This window comes from Trichogramma pretiosum, unplaced genomic scaffold (genome assembly GCF_000599845.2).
Source record: "Trichogramma pretiosum strain Unisexual culture from Peru unplaced genomic scaffold, Tpre_2.0 scaffold40, whole genome shotgun sequence".
Taxonomy (NCBI): domain Eukaryota; kingdom Metazoa; phylum Arthropoda; class Insecta; order Hymenoptera; family Trichogrammatidae; genus Trichogramma; species Trichogramma pretiosum.
In genome coordinates, this window is record NW_019641657.1 from 1,299,169 (window position 1) to 1,317,478 (window position 18,310).

General features: G+C 30.5%; 4 protein-coding genes and 1 non-coding gene across 5 annotated transcripts; 2 read left to right on the forward strand and 3 right to left on the reverse strand.

Annotated features, from left to right (window-relative positions):
- Positions 1-628: 628 nt before the first annotated feature.
- On the reverse strand, positions 629-11,889 carry LOC106657512 (leucine-rich repeat-containing protein 58). The gene is made up of 5 exons (XM_014379079.1): positions 11,557-11,889; positions 9,227-9,709; positions 7,221-7,437; positions 6,955-7,144; positions 629-6,878 (listed from the first exon to the last, which is right to left on the reverse strand). Exons 2-5 carry the CDS (start codon positions 9,700-9,702, stop codon positions 6,712-6,714), a joined length of 1,050 nt encoding a protein of 349 aa, XP_014234565.1. The 5' UTR covers positions 9,703-9,709; positions 11,557-11,889; the 3' UTR covers positions 629-6,711.
- Positions 7,845-7,967, forward strand: LOC111693941. Its single transcript, XR_002763532.1, has one exon. It is a non-coding gene; the product is annotated as a U5 spliceosomal RNA (small nuclear RNA).
- Positions 11,890-12,405: 516 nt separating the features above from the next.
- Positions 12,406-13,651, reverse strand: LOC106657477 (pheromone-binding protein Gp-9-like). Its single transcript, XM_014379014.2, has 5 exons — positions 13,540-13,651; positions 13,360-13,450; positions 13,010-13,089; positions 12,811-12,925; positions 12,406-12,602 (listed from the first exon to the last, which is right to left on the reverse strand). Exons 1-5 carry the CDS (start codon positions 13,576-13,578, stop codon positions 12,514-12,516), a joined length of 414 nt encoding a protein of 137 aa, XP_014234500.1. The 5' UTR covers positions 13,579-13,651; the 3' UTR covers positions 12,406-12,513.
- Positions 13,652-14,847: 1,196 nt separating this feature from the next.
- Positions 14,848-16,908, forward strand: LOC106657466 (mitochondrial ribonuclease P catalytic subunit). Its single transcript, XM_014379001.2, has 5 exons — positions 14,848-14,949; positions 15,032-15,922; positions 15,991-16,240; positions 16,309-16,448; positions 16,573-16,908. The coding sequence occupies exons 2-5, from the start codon at positions 15,039-15,041 to the stop codon at positions 16,901-16,903; spliced, it is 1,605 nt and encodes a 534-aa protein (XP_014234487.1). The 5' UTR covers positions 14,848-14,949; positions 15,032-15,038; the 3' UTR covers positions 16,904-16,908.
- Positions 16,909-17,114: 206 nt separating this feature from the next.
- On the reverse strand, positions 17,115-18,065 carry LOC106657478 (general odorant-binding protein 19a). Its single transcript, XM_014379015.1, has 6 exons — positions 17,931-18,065; positions 17,765-17,846; positions 17,607-17,695; positions 17,422-17,533; positions 17,275-17,345; positions 17,115-17,197 (listed from the first exon to the last, which is right to left on the reverse strand). The coding sequence occupies exons 1-6, from the start codon at positions 17,988-17,990 to the stop codon at positions 17,180-17,182; spliced, it is 432 nt and encodes a 143-aa protein (XP_014234501.1). The 5' UTR covers positions 17,991-18,065; the 3' UTR covers positions 17,115-17,179.
- Positions 18,066-18,310: the final 245 nt, after the last annotated feature.

Consider the following 18,310-nt stretch of genomic DNA (forward strand, 5'->3'; position numbering starts at 1 on the left):
CACATTCTTACTTTGAATGACTAATTGCAGAATGCTTCTTCAGTATGATGATATTGACCGTATTCAAAATTTATATAAATTGTTGTATAATTTATGTTGGAGAAAATGTTTGACTTCGCTGAAATATGTTTGAAAGAATCGATATCAATCGAGCTTTTACCATTATTTATTATGATCACCTACTGTTGTGTTTATAAAGTTAATTAAGAAAATCTTATGGAAGTTATTAAATAGCGAATCGAGTGCAATCATTTTGCAGTTTATTAACTACCGAAGCATTATACGACGAAACTCGGTAGGAGTGAAGTTTTTATGAATTCTGAGGTCCTGATTTAAGTACCATTTTTGATTGTCTGGAATTGGTCCAAATATATGATTAATAATTATTTAAGCCATTATTCTCATGATTAAATAACCAAAAAAGTAAAAATATAATCAAATTGATTATAGAAGTAAATATGTATAAATACTTTTTGGCTGTAAGTGTCTCTTTTCTTAGATCTCCACCATGTAAACTTTTTATTAACTTTTATTGAATATGATATTTTTTTATTCATGAATTCTTTGTAATAAAAAGAATGGTATTTTAAATATTTCGTGATTTTTTACTTGATATTTTAATTTATCATGACTAAGATAAAAATTTTGGAATCAAGATAGTTTAATATTTATATGGATATGGATTCATATAAAAATTTTTTCGACTATGTTGGTACCTACCATTCCGACATTAAATAAAGCAAATTATTTGAAACTCATGTTGTATTAATGAATTGTCTATCTATCTTATAAATATGCAATGTATTGTATTTTCGCAGTATAAGTTTAATTTTAAATGTCAATTTTTGATGAAAAGAGTTTTTATGTAACGTGGAAACGAGATAACGAGTGCTCTAACCAAAACGTTTCAAGTTCTAACGAGTAAATTAACGAAAGTTGAGTAAACGATGATACTGCAAAGATCGTGATGAAAATGTTCTTATTTAAATACCTGATGAGCGTCTACATATCAAAAAGTGTTGCCGGCTGTAGCAACCATTCGGCGATTGTTTGAATTTCCCTAATGTAGAAAAGTTATAATGAATAGGTGTGCGTTATTTGCACATTTAACTTCATCATTCTTATACAAATTTTATTTTTGTCTGTAGTTTTAAGTTTTTACTCATATTTTTATGACGTAGATATTGATATATACCGCTAGGGCATCAATTAAAGTTTGTCACTCGTTTTCATGAAAATGTTTTGAATAATTTAATCGGGTTCAATTAAGTAAGTCTATGTTGTATATGATATTACTGTTTGCAAAAAAATGAATGAAAAAAATCAAAATTGTCGTTATTAAAGATTACATTAAATTTTATTGTTAAAAGTGTTGCGTGTTTGTTATGGTAACCAAATTATTTGGTTGCAGGATTTAAAGTAATAATATATAAGCGCTTCATTTTTAGGTATCTAAAACATGCATGTTTCTTTGGTCTCAAATATTAAATTTGGACGTCTTCCTCACATTGGAATATATTGTTTTATGCAATATGTTCTTCGTATATATTTATTACAGATTGTTTCATTCAACTAAATTGTTCAAACGTTGATAACTCCTACGTCCATTTATTTGTTTATTAAATCAAAAATTAAATAATGAGCTTTGAAGGCTGGGCTTCTTTCTAATATGATAAATTACGTTTTCCTTCAAAAAACAAACATCATAAGCGCAACATTGATAAAGTCATTCATGAAAAGTGGTATAGTATTAAATATTTCTATACCATCGTCACATTTTAAGAAATATTGTTATATCATAAATATAAATATATAGAATTCTACTGAAAAAGTGGCAGGAATGTCGTACACCTCAAGATTATCGCGAAAATTTAATGAATGTATGTCAGCGTGATAAAGATATAGACGTTTTGGAAAAACTGTGAGCGCCGCCTGGCGACAACTTATTTGCGTAAAATAACATCTTATATAATATACATATATATTTATTGGACTAAATAAACTTATGATACGATAAAAAAGTGAAACGATTCTTGATTTTTAACAAATTTTTGAAATAATGACATATAATCCGAATAACCGTTATGTAGTCTCTTGTCATCTTGAGGATTATTGCAAAAAAGTGCAAGTATCGGACGATCAATCGTTTGAATAATAACATAAAAAATATATATTAAACGAATTGCGCAATCGATTTTACATGCATAACACGCAATGTGCTTTTATGTACTTCACTTTGAAAGAAAACTAACTGATATTGTTTGGCGTATTTATAAAAAGTACGACTAGGAAAACATAAGAATAAATGAACAATTGATGAATAAGGATGAGAAAGACAAGTCGCCTTTCTTTGACTGTATAGTAAAAAGAAATCTTTGGTGTCGAATTGATGTATGTACTTCAAAAAACGTACATGGAATAATATTATTAAAGAAAATCTTACGAAAGTGAAAGAACTTAGCATTAATTGCATAAGGATATTTAATATCTAATTTGTACAGTATAGAGCAAATTTCATTGATTGTTTTCTGGAATTAGTTTTTAGATACGACATGTGTAAGCTTTGTAAATGTCGGTGAATTAAAGGCTTTGCAAACTGAGTTAAATGATATGCGCAAAGCTTAATTGGTTACATTTTTTTTTTTATAAAAATAATATCAATTAACTTGTTACAATGAGAAATTAGAAGATAGTTACTTTTTCTTTATTTCGACGATCAAATTTCTACTTGTATATGTAATTCTTGGGCCAACTGTTTTTTATATGAATAACAGTTAGTTAATTACCATTAATAATTTTATTTCTGATCATCGACAATGAAAAAAGTTATTAGAGCAAGTCTCGGAGCCACGCGCATTGTCGATAAGTAGTTTAATCTATTTTAACACTAAGCAAACCCGTGTAAAATACCGAAAGTTTACATATAAAAATAGTATATAATATATATTATATATATTATATAAATCTATAAATATATGTATGAAAAAAACTGAACTATTATTACATATTCAAAATAATTTTAACCACAAAAGTGAAATTAAAATAATAATAAAATCAGCTTTTGTTGTGACAACTACGAAAGAAAAATGTTAATCGATCAATACCGAAAAAAATCATTTATATATAAAATATGGAGCAAAAGCAAGTCACATGAAGTATAATTGATTTCAAACAATGAATTTTGTTACATGAAATATGCAGTAGCTTACACTATTATGTACTGTCTCCTCGACGTTAAAAAAAATGTGTGTGTAAGAGCGAATTGAACCTTTGAGGTTTAACGAGTTGATCACAATTGAATTTGTTGAATAATTGCAAAATACCGCTTCACTTATCAATCGCGCCACTCCCTTCACTCAAACTTCATGCTCGGCTGGGGCCTGATAAAGTTTCGCTTGGGAATCATGACTTCGATCGAACAATTTCAGTTCCTGCTTATGAAATGCGTTGTAAGCCTGACGGTGCATAGTAAAATTAAATAAAGTGCATGTATATAAATATATATACTGTTTTATATGAGAATGCTTAGAGTACATAGATCTTGAATATTTTATTTGGGATTATTAAATGTGTATATAAGTAATGAACGAGAAGCCTTTGACTTTCATTTGATAAATAAGCTAAAATGAAATTTATGTAAATAAATTAATGGATTGGAGACAAGAACCATTGTGTTTTATAGTTTACGTGTGTTCAGCAGTTGAAGACCAATGCAATAATTTTTTGTAAATATTTCGAGATCTTTGCATAGCAAATTATTTATCATAGTTTTTTCTAATTATTTCTTAAATATTTTATCATAATCTATTAACCTTACACATATGGCAGGTCAAATTCATGAAAATACCTAAAAGCACCAATAGAAGTCATGATTTCCAAATTCAATGTTCATATACAACTGTGTCAAGGATCCTTGCTTTCATATTTTGACACAACTTCTAGATAAAGGAAAAAAACTAAGGCGATAAGTGTAATAATTGTTTACAATATGGGTAATAGTTATATCGATTAACCATTTACAATAAAGTTTAATGAACGCATACATTTAAAAAAGCTAATTAATATTAAATAAAATCAAGTTTAGAAACTAGAGTTGACGACGATATCTTGCGTATGTGTATAATTATTAAGTGTGATGTAGTGAATGTATCGATGAATATATGAGCGAGAAATTAAAGTCGTGAGAGATAAATAATTATTATAATGAAAATGCAGTGAAGCTTGTGTTGAAAATCGGGTGCATATACGTATAACTTGTAGATAAATGTAAACGATGATAATGCGCCAACTTCATTGTTTAGTGCACCAATCGCATGCAAACAAAATTTAATATTAAAATTAAAAAAAAAATAAAATAAACAATTTAGCGATAATGCACCTTGGATTATGTTCGAGGCAGAAAAACGTAATTATGAATCGTCAAAGGGATTAAAAATTAATGTTCTCATGCTTCGGACGATGGTCACAATTTACTGTTCGAGTGCCGCGAGTCTTGACATATAATGTAATAATTGTATTGTTCGACCGAATCTAAATCCCTTTTTATTTTTTTGTAACTTATATCATTGAGACGATTTTAATTTTAGTGATGCATATTTATTAATTAACTCATAATAATAAAAAAATTTAATGGATAATTAATTGAAAATTGTTTTATAAGTGTCTTTCAAAATCCTCTCATTTTATATCTATCATTTTATCTAAAACATTTTTCCGTTGAATCGATATTCATGTATGTATAAGATTATTCTGTATATTATTTAAAGCGACGATTAAATAACTTGTAAAGACTCAAATCAACCGACTGTTCATTTTAAGGACTTCGAATAATGTGTATGAACTCTTCTTACATTTTCTTGTCATTCAGACGTAACATTTTCAAGTACATTATCATCAATTATGAAGTAACGAACGATTCCTCATTGGTCTAATAGATTATGAAAAAAATCCGGTAACTTTTTCTAATGTCTAATTTTTTTAAACGTATGATACAACACAAAATTACATCCGAGCTTAGCTTGGGTAATCGTTTAATTTTACCTTTACGCGTCGAGACCTATGAAATACCTATATTCATGAAGTTTTAAATATCTTCCTCGTAAAGCGTAATTCTCAAAATTGTACGTGGCTTGCATGCCTTTTGTGATTTTTTTAAGTATATGTGTGGATGAATACATTGTGCATGCATACGTACGTGTTGTAGATTCTCACTTGAAGTAAACTTGCCTGAGATGCATGAACTGAATATGCTGCAGAATTCTTAAACTTACACATGAAAATTTTCAAACAAGTTTGCAATGACTTTTATGAAATATTTTTCTAAAAAGCTACGTACATACCCACAGAACAACCAAATAGATATTCACGAATATTTTTTTCTTTCAATGAGTATGAAAATTTTTATTTTTATACTTTTTAGGTATATCCTTGGATCATCAATAAACCTACACTGTAATATTTTCAAACTAGCTTTTATGCACTATGTTTCTATAAAAGAAAACAATTAGTGATGTGACATAAATTTGCAATAATATGAATATATGCTTCGTAATGTCAAGTCTCGAAAAAGGCAAATTTTTACATTTTATAGGGTTCACTCAGTAAATTCATAATTTCCACGAGTCAACTCCGTACACGCTAAGAGACTTTGTTTCGTCTTTCATTGCCCTAAACTCACCTAAATCCTAACAAAACGCTGACAATCCAAAGCTGTATGGTGGAGTTCAAGTTACTTTCGAGGAACAAAAACAAAAAAAACAAAAAGTACATACAAAAATGGCCAATTGTTACGATAACGTACGCAAAAGTTAACAATTATAACTCTTGTAATAGTGAAACTGTAAGGTATACCAACTATTCAAGAATTGTTCATCGAAATGTTTATTAATTTAATTCAAACATCATACAAATGATGGCCCAGCTAGGTTTTAAGACTACTAATAATTCACGCTATTGTACGATACGTCATCGTAAGATTTTTTTTTTGATGTATGAATATAATATATTACAAGTAAAGGAAAATGAATGTTCGTAAGAAAACAACCAATGATATTAAAAAAGTCTAAAATTTGAATGAAAAAAATATATAATTTAAATATAACACAACAATGAGACACAATTATAATTTGGATTAGAGTGTCATAGAGTGGACGTAAGACATGTGGTAATTTAAGAGTTTTAACTTAGTTATGTCATGAAAAATTGAGGCCGTTATGAATGGTAGTATACACTATTATTGTAATTGTACATTTTTGTGGTTTATTTAACAATAAAATATTTAAAATAACGTTAATTTCTGTCTTTTGTCAAACTTATAAACCTTTACAATATACTTGTTTGTTTTTTTTTTGTGTTATTACATTCAATAAGAAATTAATAAATACTTGCTTCCATAACGTGATTAACAAAATTCTTGAAATATCGCATTATTACGGGGTAAAGTTCGTTAACTCATGAGATCAATATGTACGGACAATATAATATTAATTGAAAAAAATTCTTATAAAATATTTTTACCTGAAGCTTTCTTTAATCTACTTGATGAAAATCACATGAAAAAGCGCACGCATTCATCAGTGCGGATATCTTTGCGAATTCAGGTGTTTAAAAGTTAATATTTCTTCCACCACATGTAGTCAGTAAAAAAATAATGAGCTATCAGAATATTCGTATATTTACATGAAAAATAGAAAAGTAAAAAATTCTAAACAATCAGCCGAGCAAAACTTTGCGTAACATCGCTCCGCTGACGGACTCTGCGTCTCGTTCTCTTGGTTCTATGCATTTACTGCTGCATAGATATTGAAGTAAAGGAAGTCGGTATTTTCCGCAGAAATCCACAAACTTCACGTGCTCCACGCGATTGTTGAAAAACACACCTGAAGGTGAAATTGCGATAATGTTACATTTCTATTAGGTTTTTTGAAAATCAATGACTAATGAAAGAAATGTTACCTTGACACCGAGAATTTACGCATCTGTGACCACTGTTGAGATAATCTATCAGAGTTCTAGGTAAATCCTCTTTTCTATACGGAATTTCCAGTGTTTTAACTACTCGGGCTGCTGATTCTTTGAGCGAAGGAGGATCATGCGTCATGTCCGACACGAATCTGACTACCAATGGATTGTCTCGCAACGAAAGCTACCCAAAATAATGAGTTATATAAATAAGTTTCGCTGAATTTAGAAATAATAATATGATTCTGTAATGACAGTACCTCTATGAGACACCTCAGTGTAATAATTTCAGTGGGTAATGTTTTCAAACGATTTTTATGCAGTAGTAGTGTTTTCAAATGTTTCAAGTTAGCTATTGATCTAGGCAGGCTCTCGAGATTATTGTCTGACAGGTTCAAAACTTGTAAAGAAATTAATTGTCCCAATGTCGAAGGCACTTCTGTCAAACCATTGCCTCCAATAGCTAATAACTGCAAGCTGCAATAAATTATAATTATTGAAATTGATTATTTGTTACTGAAAAAAATTATTTATAAATTTTAATTTTCATCAGGCCACTACCGTCAGTAGCTAATAATTGCAAACTACAATGAATTATGATTATTCAAATCGATAATTTGTTAATGAAAACAATTTATTATTAATTAATAATGATGTATGAGATCGTTTAAAGTCGAAAATTCTCTAAGATAGTTGTCAAATGTTCGCGACACGATTGCGCAATTGAATTCTTCGCGCAGCGCGCGCTTCGCAGTGAGCCTGAGGACAGACCTGCGCGGGATACCAAAATTGGCCGCTAGGTGGAAAAAAGATCGAAATATTATGTACCCGAAAGAATATAAGCAAAGTTCAGACGTTATTAAGCCAGCGTTTACCAGTTCTCGTCACCTTGGTTTCCCTTCAGTACACGCATAAATCTTTCGCCTTTTACTAAAGATTTCCGTGGAGGGGAACACTTGATAGGTCTAACGACCAATTTTTTGAGAAGCTTGACGTAAGTCAAGCTCGTAATTAAATCCAAAATTAAGAAGTCTCACGAGTCTGACTAGAGCAATAAGACTCTGCTTTATCGTGCGATTGATTGTCACGACGATCAGAAGTGTTGCCGGCAATGAGTCTAGCGTAATTCGACTTTTATAGGTTATATACGTACTTGTGGTCTGTGCTAGCCACGTCTTGAAGCTATTTACGAATTTATTGCGCATCCTGTCTTTCTCGATAAACAAATTAATGTACCAGCCGTATTACTATATTTTGTACGACCATTTTTTAAGTATTTTATTTTTAAGAAGATGTTTAATTAATCATAATCAGTCGAATGTAAAATAGAGGAAATCACTTACGATTATACGCGATTCAACTCGATCTTAGGCATTATGCACAAGTTACAGAAAATGATGAGAAAGTAATAGAAATATTGATAGTAATTTATTGTAATAAAATCAATCGAAATTAAGTTCTAATTTAGAATTTTTATGAACTATTAGAAAACATTAGCACAAATGTACTGTGATAATAATTTGTGAAGATACAGCCGAAGACAAAGAACAATGTCTCTTTTCAAAGAAATTTTCTGAGGTTTTCACCGTTGAGTTGTTATGAAGCTTTGTTGATCTCATTATCATACTATCGATTAATAATTCACGTAATATTTTTAAAGAATTTCACTCTTATTCGGAACTGAAGCCTCTAATTTCGAAGTAAAGTTTTGCTAAAAATTTACCTATCTTAGCTGAGAAGAGTATTTTTTTTGTCAAGAAACGACGTCAATCTAATACAGATCTGTATCAAGTTCAGAGGGTATAGATGTAAAGAAAACTTAGTTTCTTTAATGTATAATTGAGGCGCTGTATCAGTTGTGCGCGCCTCATATAAGTTTGTAAATATTATACGTATGAGTGTGTAAGACGAATGAGTCTGAATTGTCAGTTGTACACATGTGTTTAAAGAGAGTGGTCAATTAGCTTTAATTGTCGTTTCTCGTATTTCAGGTAAGAGAGGTTTATAATTGTAAATATAGTTTTAAGAATTTTTAATAAACCTCAACTCGTATTTCAGAAACAAAATTTAGTTAATTGCTCACACACCCCCCCTCTCTCATAGTGGATCTCACTCGTGTCTTATATAGATAACAGAGAGCTTTCACGTCAATGTTGCATAATTAGAAGTAATTCGAAAGATCAAAATCTGATTCACAGAATGTTCTTTTTTCAATCGATATGCCTCTGTGCCCTCTTTTACAAAAGTGAATGATACTCGAACTTACCGTTGAATTTTCCAGATATCATGAGGGATTTCTCGAATTTGATTTCCTCCAAGGTAGAGGTATCTCAACCAAGGCACGTCCAGCACTTGTTCCGGAAAATGAGTCAGTCTGTTGCCGCTGAGATTTAATTCCTTCAAGTTCGGCAGCGTATCCAAACTTTTGGGCAGCGATTCGTTGTCCAAATTGTTGTTCTTCGCCGAGAAGCTGACTAGTTGCGTGAGGCCGCCGATGAAGTCCGGTACCCTGTGTAGACCGCAGCTCGATAGGTCCAGCGTGACGAGATTTGAGAAACGCGCTATGCTCTCGGGCAGGCGATACAGGCGATTGTGGTGCAGCAGCAGAGTCTCGACGTGCTCCGGATTCGTCGTGCTCACGACGTGCTCGTCCAGCACCTCCTCGTTGAGCTGGAGATAGGTCAAATCCAGAGTTTTCGCCGCCGAATCGCTGTCGCTAGAGTCCGAGGTGTAGCTCTCCATTATTTATCTGCAATAGATGAACAATTTTATTTATCGAAGTTAAATTTACGTGTTAGAAAGAGCACCGAGAAAGTGAATCGCACATCTTTTCAGATTTGATTACAAAATGCGAGTGTGAAAATTCGTATGATCTCGGCAAGTTTGGCAGCTCCTAAAGAAGAAAAAAACTATCTCGGCTGCACTAGAAACTTATGGAGGGATCGAACATAAACAGACCACATTCTCTCCTTCTTTCGGTTCATTAAATTGCTCAACCTTGATACGAGGAGATTGGTCAACTTTTTATAGGCTTTACGAAACTAACGAGGCTTGCCCTCTTCGAGTGTTTGTGCAGCAAGTTAAAAATATTCCATTTATTTATGAAGTGTCGATTGATTTTATCTAATGTTGTTGTAACGAATTTATCCGACTCTCTTTTTTCAAACTTATTCTCATTGTTACATATTCGAAACTGACTCGATGCAGAAATATCCAGTAGAAATTTTCAAGCATGGCTTGAATGTTTTACATGCATGTTTTACATTTTAAATGTATGCGACACCATCGTGAATTCGTCTTTATTAATTATTTTAACATTTTAATGTGAGCATTACGTATCTAGCCATTTGATAATTTTGATTACAGCTTGGCATGTGGTAAAATAGGTGACTTGCATTTATAGAATTATGCTTGACACGTGTCAACATAGCCGCATAATTTGATTGTACAAAAATAACTTTTAATTATCGTAGTAAATAACGTTAACTTACGAAACATCTTCGACTCGAGAGAACAATTACAAAATACTTGACGAGCAAAAAAAAAGAATATCGCGTTGGTCAACTGGCCATTGTTGAGCGCAAAATTGTTAGAAAGTAAATTTTTATGAATTTTATCTTATCGCGAAATGAACATCTGTTGTACGAGCGACCTCTTGGCATGACTATTTTCATTTTTCTTTTTCCTATAATGACATTTCTCTTTTGATCATGAGCTTGTCATAGACATCGTCGCCGTACAAAGTAATATTGATAGATATAGCTTAGATGTTATTACAAACATGTTAATTTTTCAAATCGATTTACTTTGTCTGCAATGTCATGAAAGATCTGCGATTTTACCGATATCTTGTGAAAATATTGAATAAAGTCACGTCTATTATATTTTACAAATACGTATGTCACAATGAGTAAATAAATTGAAACAATAATCGTCTGGAATCAGATTATTAATTTTAGCTCGATAAGATGTCGCAGGTTTTTATCTTAAGCGTCAAGGAAGATGTACCAAATACTATAAGATACGTATCAGATAGCCATCAATTACCGATCTTTACATTTTAATAAACTAGCCTTACATGTGCATTAAAGTAAACATTCAATAGATTGTTATGAGTAATTTAGACTGTATTCTACTGAGTAATGAACTGTAACACATATTATTCGTTTCATCATTTCATTGCAATGCATTGTATTCGATCAAAATATGTCTCACTGAAAAAAAAGTATTACATCATTAGATGTAATACATACATTTATTGAAAAGAATTGCAGAAAGACGATCTCTCGTAGAATTTCGATTGACACAGTATTTGTGCCTCAAATAATCATCATGGCAATCATGATTCGCAGACTTTACGTTAGCTGATAAAACATTTTTTTATCAATTGTAAATTAATGCAATGTCTTTTTCTGCAAAGGCTCATTGCTTTCACGAGTTCAGTTTCCCACACTTTATCGGGGATTTTCATTCGAGTCATAATTTTTAGCTTCATCGGGCATAAGTCAGAAACGTTTTCCAAGCTAGATAGAGTAGCCATATACCGTGTATGAGAGCATAAACTAAATAATATTGTGTGTGCTTGTGTATACTGACCGATGAAGAGAGAGAGAGAGACGTATGTGTCACAGTGGCAATCGAGAGGCCTTCACGTGTACGCAACGCTGCTACACACACACAAAATTAAGCAAAGAAAACCGAGTCACTTTTTGTAGATGTAGACAAGAGCAGCAACAGCAGCAACAACAGCACACCGTGAAAACTTTGCGTTCAAGTTTTCATGAGAATAAAACGTTATATTAAACGAAGCCCAAGAGGAGTGAAAATCAATTTCTCAGCTGAACGAGTCTCTCTCTCGCTCAATCTCACTCGTCAGCTGCTCATCATATGATATAAGCTATACTACTATACTAGCCTTTCTCCCGACAGAGTCACGCCGACAGACTGACGGCAGAGAGTTCGAAACGATCGAGCGGCTATATGTATTTCCAATACTCCGCGAGTGTACATTATAGCGCACGAGCTTATCAGCGCCGAGTTTCTCTTTCTCTTTCTCGCGCGTTTCTGATCGCGTTTTATGTGGACGTATGCTTTTTTCATGCTATATTATACACATTACAACGCCTGTGCCGATGTTAATATACGGCATGCGTGCGTTACATGTATTCTCAATAAACGCGAGATTTAAAAAAAAAATCGTTAATCGCGATTGATGGACATTTTCCTTCATCAAATTATCGCGCGGACTCATCATTTTTTTTTCTCTTCGACGTAAATGTAATGTGTCATCGAAGAAATGCGCGAAGGGACAGATAGTATTAGGAGTTTGATTTATAATAAATTGATAAGCTAAGATCATGTAGATGTCATGTGGTGCGAGATATACATAATAAATGAATTATTTCAAAATCGTGAAATGAAAATTATAAAAATTTAACATTAAACTTTTACTGTACAAGTATGAATTTTATTATTAGATTGGTACATTTCTTCTTTTTTTTTCATGTATTAAAACAAATCATAGGTACTTCATTATTTCGTAGAGTACGTAACTTAATTCTTGTCATCGAGTTGACTAATTTCATCCAAGAAGCACATTGTCAAAGTATTACCTTTCAGGCAAGCATCGTCAATGCCTTTTGCTGTAAAAATCAAATTCAAATATTGGAAATTTTTTAATTTTCTAACTAAAGCTTAAAATAAAGAGGATAATTGAGCTTTGATAAAAATTTTTATAAACCTTTTACTAAGATTTTGAGTAAATATTTTTTATTACTAATGTCAAAATTTAGGTTCAAAAATGTTTCATTAAAAGTTTCAGTATCCCTTCATATTAAAACGTATACTTACCCTTTTCTTCGCAAAAACTAAATATTTCATCGAAATCATCTTGCTTAAAATTTGGGTCTTCTTCCTGCTCAACTTTTATTATTTCTTTCTTATTAAATTCACCATTTTTCATCAACTAAAAAATAAATGATTACATTGAAAAAATACATCCATCTTAGCGATAGAATTAGAATAAAAAATTTTTTTTTATAAGACTTACCAATCCTTGTTTTTCAAAAACGCAAGCTGTGATGCACAAAATTTGTGGATCAGCTTTATTTTTCAACTCTTCCAAATCACCTATAAATATTTTTTATTTACTTGTCTTTTCAAAATATTTGATAAAAGTTAAATTAAATAGATGGTAACTAAAAATTCGAATTTTCAAACTTCTACTTTTTTGTAACTTTTACTGAATATTTCTTTACAAGGCGGCTTTCAGTTTGCTTACTGTTTTGTAAGGTACCATAGAGTTTTTCATAGAAATCGTCGGCCGAAGTTTCAGAAAACACGATCGAAAATATGAGTTTTGGGCTAGCTTCACCATACCCCTAAATCTTAGTTACTTACTTTCTTTTAAGCCGTGTTCCGATAAACATTGTTCAAAGTATTCCTTTACCTCAAGTTCATCTTTATCGAGACTATGATCGGCAGCATGAGCCTGTAAAGTCGGATGAACAACAAAGTAACATGTATGACTTTTCAAACTTAAAACATATTCTATCGTAAACAATTAGAAATATGGGGTACCGTCACAATTAAACTTATAATGATAACTATATTTTTCATCTTCACAGTGTTAAATTATGTAGTAACTAAAAAAGTTGATTCGCACTAAAAAATTCTTATTGTTTGACGATCATAATTTACTTCAGGTGTATTTATACGTAAAATCGCACTGAGCTCGCGATGTCATTATTATATTTTAAGTAGGAAAAAGATTTTATCAACACTATTTTTACGTAAAACGCGTAGTTTTTCCTTGTAGAGACTTGTCACTACAAGAAAAATCATATTATTCCAATTTATTTGATGATTCGGTCATTTCGAGTTCCGGCTAACATTCTAAAAAAATTAATTTTAGGCAATAAAGGAATTTTTGGTTATTTTTATAGCGCAACTTCGAATTAATTTCTCATATTTCGGGCTACTCAGTTGATGCTAATCAAAAACAATGCTTTTTCAAGAATTTTAGAGACTGTAAATCTGTAGATGCGATAACTAGACTTGAATATCTTTGATTCGCAATATAATGCGCATTTTTAATTATAATTGTGTAAAATAGATTTTTGTTTATAATCATAAAAATTCAATTGTTATTTATCAAAATAATTTTATTTGCATAAATGTATATAAATAAATTCAATTATATGTCCAGCAGGTAAAACTAATATAATTATCCTATGAATAAATCTATAACAATCACATTTTGTGAAATTTGTATTACAATTTTAGCAGTGTCGTTTTTTCTATACATACTTTCTATCTCTATCTGCCATCATCTCGAACGAATGCCAATTATATCATTTGTTTTTAATACATTCAATATTTTTTCTATTCTTGTTTAAAAATATGAGACATTACTTCTAGAACAAAATTTTTTTTTTAAAATTGTAAAAAAACAAATTTTAGTTAAAGAATGGTATGGCATATACATGAAGTAAACTGAATTATATATTTGATTGATTATTTCAACTTCTGTTTGATGTTTGAAATACAATGTTTGATTGAAAGGAATAAAAAAAAGTTGAATTTAAATATACCCACTAGAATTGTTAAGAAAACTTTGGTAAAATACAGATTACCTTGAAAAATTTGATTTAAGTATAAAATTGTAATAACCGTTCAAGTTGATTAGTATTAATTGTCCATATTTAAACAGTCCTTAACTAAATTCTTATCAAACTTCCTTCCCATTTACCATTTTTACTAGTCTTAAATCTTGAACAACCCAATAAGGCAATCTTCAAAACCGAATTGCAAATTTGCAATATTATTTCCAATTTGACAAGTACGAGCATGCGCCCTGCAATTAATTCAGCTTGCGGCTAAAAACTGAACTCACGTGGTTTGTCTGTTTATGTTGTATATACACATATACTCGCATTAGCAGCCGGCTTTTTTACATTTGTGCTGCATGCCGATGACATTGTAGTTAAGGTTAGGCCGTTTCTGATTTTGTTTATAAAATTTTTATATTTTCATGATTTATTTACTTTATGTATCTTGTATGATTTTCTAGAAACAAAATGAGTCTATTTATGAGATCTTCTATTTGTTTTGCTCAATGCACCAAACGTCTACTCAACAATGCAGTTCCAGCTTCTGCTAAAAAAAGTTACAACCGACCTGCAATAAGAAAAGTCTTTCGCATGGACCAAATTCGAGAAAAAGAATTAATGATCAATAAATTAATGATTGATGCTCAAAATAATAATGATGAAAAAAATATTGACAATGATACGTGGACAGCCATTCGTGAAGAAATGCAAAAAGAGTTTCCTGATTTGAATGATAAAATAGATTCTATTATCTATGACCTATGTCTAAGTTATGGCAAACCTCAAGCAGCAATAAACTTTTATAAATATTTAAGAGCTAATAATGTTGAACTGCAATTAAATATTGTTGGGAAGTATCTACGAGCTTACTCACAATTGAGGAGACCAGTTACTAAAGACGAAGAGAGGGATATTTTAGAAACATATAATGCGTTAAGAGAAGACTATCCATTACTGGGGGCAAAATCCTGTGAAGATTGTATAGTTGCTTTATGCATGACAAAGCATTGGGAGCTATCATTTGAATTATTAGATATGATATGTGAATTTCAAGAGCCAGGTCCATTAGTGCATTCTGCTATTATGACAGCAGCTTTTAAAAATAATGATCCACAAAAAGCTTGGAAATTAGTCAGTGGCAAAACAATACCGTTAACTTCATCTGTACACATCAGTTATTTGGATTATTGTCAAAGAAATTTCAAGGGTGAAAAATTGATCAATAACGTTCAGAAAATGCTCCATTTTTGGAGAGATCAAAATTTAGTCCTGAATCAAGTAGTTGTTGATAATTATAAAACTTTCTTTGAATCATTGAATTATGTTACATCTAAAACTTCAGTCTCAAAAGGGTAAGTAGACCAAGAAAACTTACCCCTAATTAATCATAAAACATTAAACTTATGATTTTTATTTTCAGTGGAATTTGTTCAGCGTGTAAAACACAACTAACTCAAACTACTCTTTCTCAAGACGATTTTAAAATACTTTCAGATTCAGTAATGAAAAAATTGATTGTAGGTAAAAATGTATTTTGTACAACATCACCACAAGAATTAAAAAGATATATGCTGTTTATCAAGTCCATGAAATCATACGATATTGTCATTGATGGGCTAAATGTTGCTTTTGCAAAACGCAAATTTCAAAATAAAGGTTCTATTAAAAATGTAAGTTATTTGATTATCAATATTTTATTAATTAATTTTTATATTGTAACCATTTGAATTATTTTTAGATTATAGAGGTAGTGAGATATTTTCAGAAATATTCTCCTAAAAAAGTTTTAGTTGTTGGTAGAGCTCATATGAACTGGTGGTCAAAGGAAGAAATGGAATCATTACGAAGTGTAGCTGATGTGTTTCTCACTAAAAACTTGTAAGACAAATAACATTACTCATGTCTATATGATAATTTTAGTACTGGAGTGATATGATAAAATTTGAAATATCTAAATTATTAAACATTCAGATTATAAAAAATATAATTTATTACTTTTTAGGTCAGCAGATGATCCATTTTTGTTACATTTAACCCTCTTAAGTGGTTCCAATACTTATTTTGTCTCACGTGATTTGATGAGACAACATTTACATCTTCTTCGAGACTCAAAATTGAAAAGGCTTTTCAAACGATGGCAGATGTCTAGGCAATATCTTTTTAATACAGATACTGAAACTAAAAATATCATACTTCATCCACCTCCCGAGTTTGAATTGAATACACAAGAAGATATGAATGGAATCCATATCCCATTTACAGAGCTTGAATCTCTTATATTACCTCGTAGTTACACTGTTCCGGAAAATTGGCTATGTGTGAGAAAAAGGTAGTAGTTTTTTTACACAACAAAATTTTATGTAAATATTTTTTCAAGAAAAAAAAATTGTTAAATATGATTGTAAATATTTAATGCTTTTATTAATTAATAAAAATAAACAATATAATACAGTTTATGTTGTCACAAACATATTTCATTTGTATTTAATTAAATCTTATCTAAAAAATAATAAACTCTATTCTCTTTATAAATTAACATCATCAGAATCATAAACTACTCGGAGATTCATGAGTTGGGCTTTGTAATTTGTTTTAGATGTGGTAATTTTTTATGGAAAGAAGTATAGCTGAAAAAAATTCATTTTCATTGCAAAATTGTAAAATTATTAAAATACTTAGCAAATAATCATTTTGATGAACGTACTTCACTATCTGCTTCATAGAAACACTTTACAAATGCAAAACTTCTTTCACATATATCTCCCAAATTTTTTGCTGTAAAATGGTAATCAATTAGATTTGATAATAATTTTTGTTGTTTACTATTGGTTTTGAGATGATAAAAAATTACATTTGCCATCGCAATCAACTACTATAGCTTTAGTTTTATCAACCAGTTCCTCTGACATCATAATATCTATTTGATTCATCATTGCTGGAACTGACAATTCTCCATTTTTCAACTATCCAAAGGTATTATATTTATTAATTTGCAAACTTATATGAAAAATATTAAAACTTGATTATGGCCCTTACAACTTTCAACATTTGTAAAGTGCATTTGAAAAAGCACTTCAATGTGGGATCATCAGGAAAGTTACCTTGTTTTGTTCCTTCAACCATAACTAAAAAAAATAATTGATATGAGTAGCAATTGATAAATTATTATTCTTAAACCGTTCTTGCAACTAAACCTGGATCTACATCTGCAACTTTTTTTAAACATGTATTTTTAAATGGTTTCATGGTATTCTTTAACTGTTCAATGGTCATTTTCTGAAATTATAACAATACATTTTTTCTAAAGCCTGTAATACTCATCTGAAATGATATTATTTTTTTAATAAGTATGATACTTACAGAGTCAATGGCACTTAAATTAATTAATATTATTATGCAGGTAGCTAATTTTATTTTCATATTGCAACAATGTTTTTTTTAGAATAAAGAGTAACAAAGAATTGAGTAGTAAAATCTAAGAACTGTTATAATGGATTGTCATGATCGAACTACACGTAGTTCTTAATTTTTAGATCCTTATAAGGAAGAAGTCTTTGACTATTAGCCAAATTCTAATTGAGAAAATTCAAATTACAGACGCCTCGGTCTAATATGAGTTATTACGCTACAATGTCTTCTCCGAGTTGAATATTTCGCAAACGTCGGAAGTCGTATAATTGTACAGTTAACAGCCATGAATTATGCAGATTTTCTGTTGGGAATCTTTTCATTCTGTCATA

Bases quoted from the DNA above. Each gene is read 5' to 3' on its own strand.
- LOC106657512 (XM_014379079.1), bottom strand. From the start codon at position 9,702: ATGGAGAGCTACACCTCGGACTCTAGCGACAGCGATTCGGCGGCGAAA. The intron at 7,145-7,220 runs GTACTGTCATTA...TATTTTGGGTAG, and splicing joins CACTGAGGTGTCTCATAGAG to CTTTCGTTGCGAGACAATCC. The intron at 6,879-6,954 runs GTAACATTTCTT...TTTCACCTTCAG, and splicing joins CGTAAATTCTCGGTGTCAAG to GTGTGTTTTTCAACAATCGC.
- LOC106657477 (XM_014379014.2), bottom strand. From the start codon at position 13,578: ATGAAAAATATAGTTATCATTATAAGTTTAATTGTGACG. The intron at 13,451-13,539 runs GTACCCCATATT...CCGACTTTACAG, and splicing joins TTATAAGTTTAATTGTGACG to GCTCATGCTGCCGATCATAG. The intron at 12,603-12,810 runs GTAAGTATACGT...TGATTTTTACAG, and splicing joins TAGTTTTTGCGAAGAAAAGG to CAAAAGGCATTGACGATGCT.
- LOC106657466 (XM_014379001.2), top strand. From the start codon at position 15,039: ATGAGTCTATTTATGAGATCTTCTATTTGTTTTGCTCAATGCACCAAA. The intron at 16,241-16,308 runs GTAAGTTATTTG...AATTATTTTTAG, and splicing joins ATAAAGGTTCTATTAAAAAT to ATTATAGAGGTAGTGAGATA. The intron at 16,449-16,572 runs GTAAGACAAATA...ATTACTTTTTAG, and splicing joins GTGTTTCTCACTAAAAACTT to GTCAGCAGATGATCCATTTT.
- LOC106657478 (XM_014379015.1), bottom strand. From the start codon at position 17,990: ATGAAAATAAAATTAGCTACCTGCATAATAATATTAATTAATTTAAGT. The intron at 17,847-17,930 runs GTAAGTATCATA...TTATAATTTCAG, and splicing joins ATTTAAGTGCCATTGACTCT to AAAATGACCATTGAACAGTT. The intron at 17,534-17,606 runs GTAAGGGCCATA...ACCTTTGGATAG, and splicing joins CTTTACAAATGTTGAAAGTT to TTGAAAAATGGAGAATTGTC.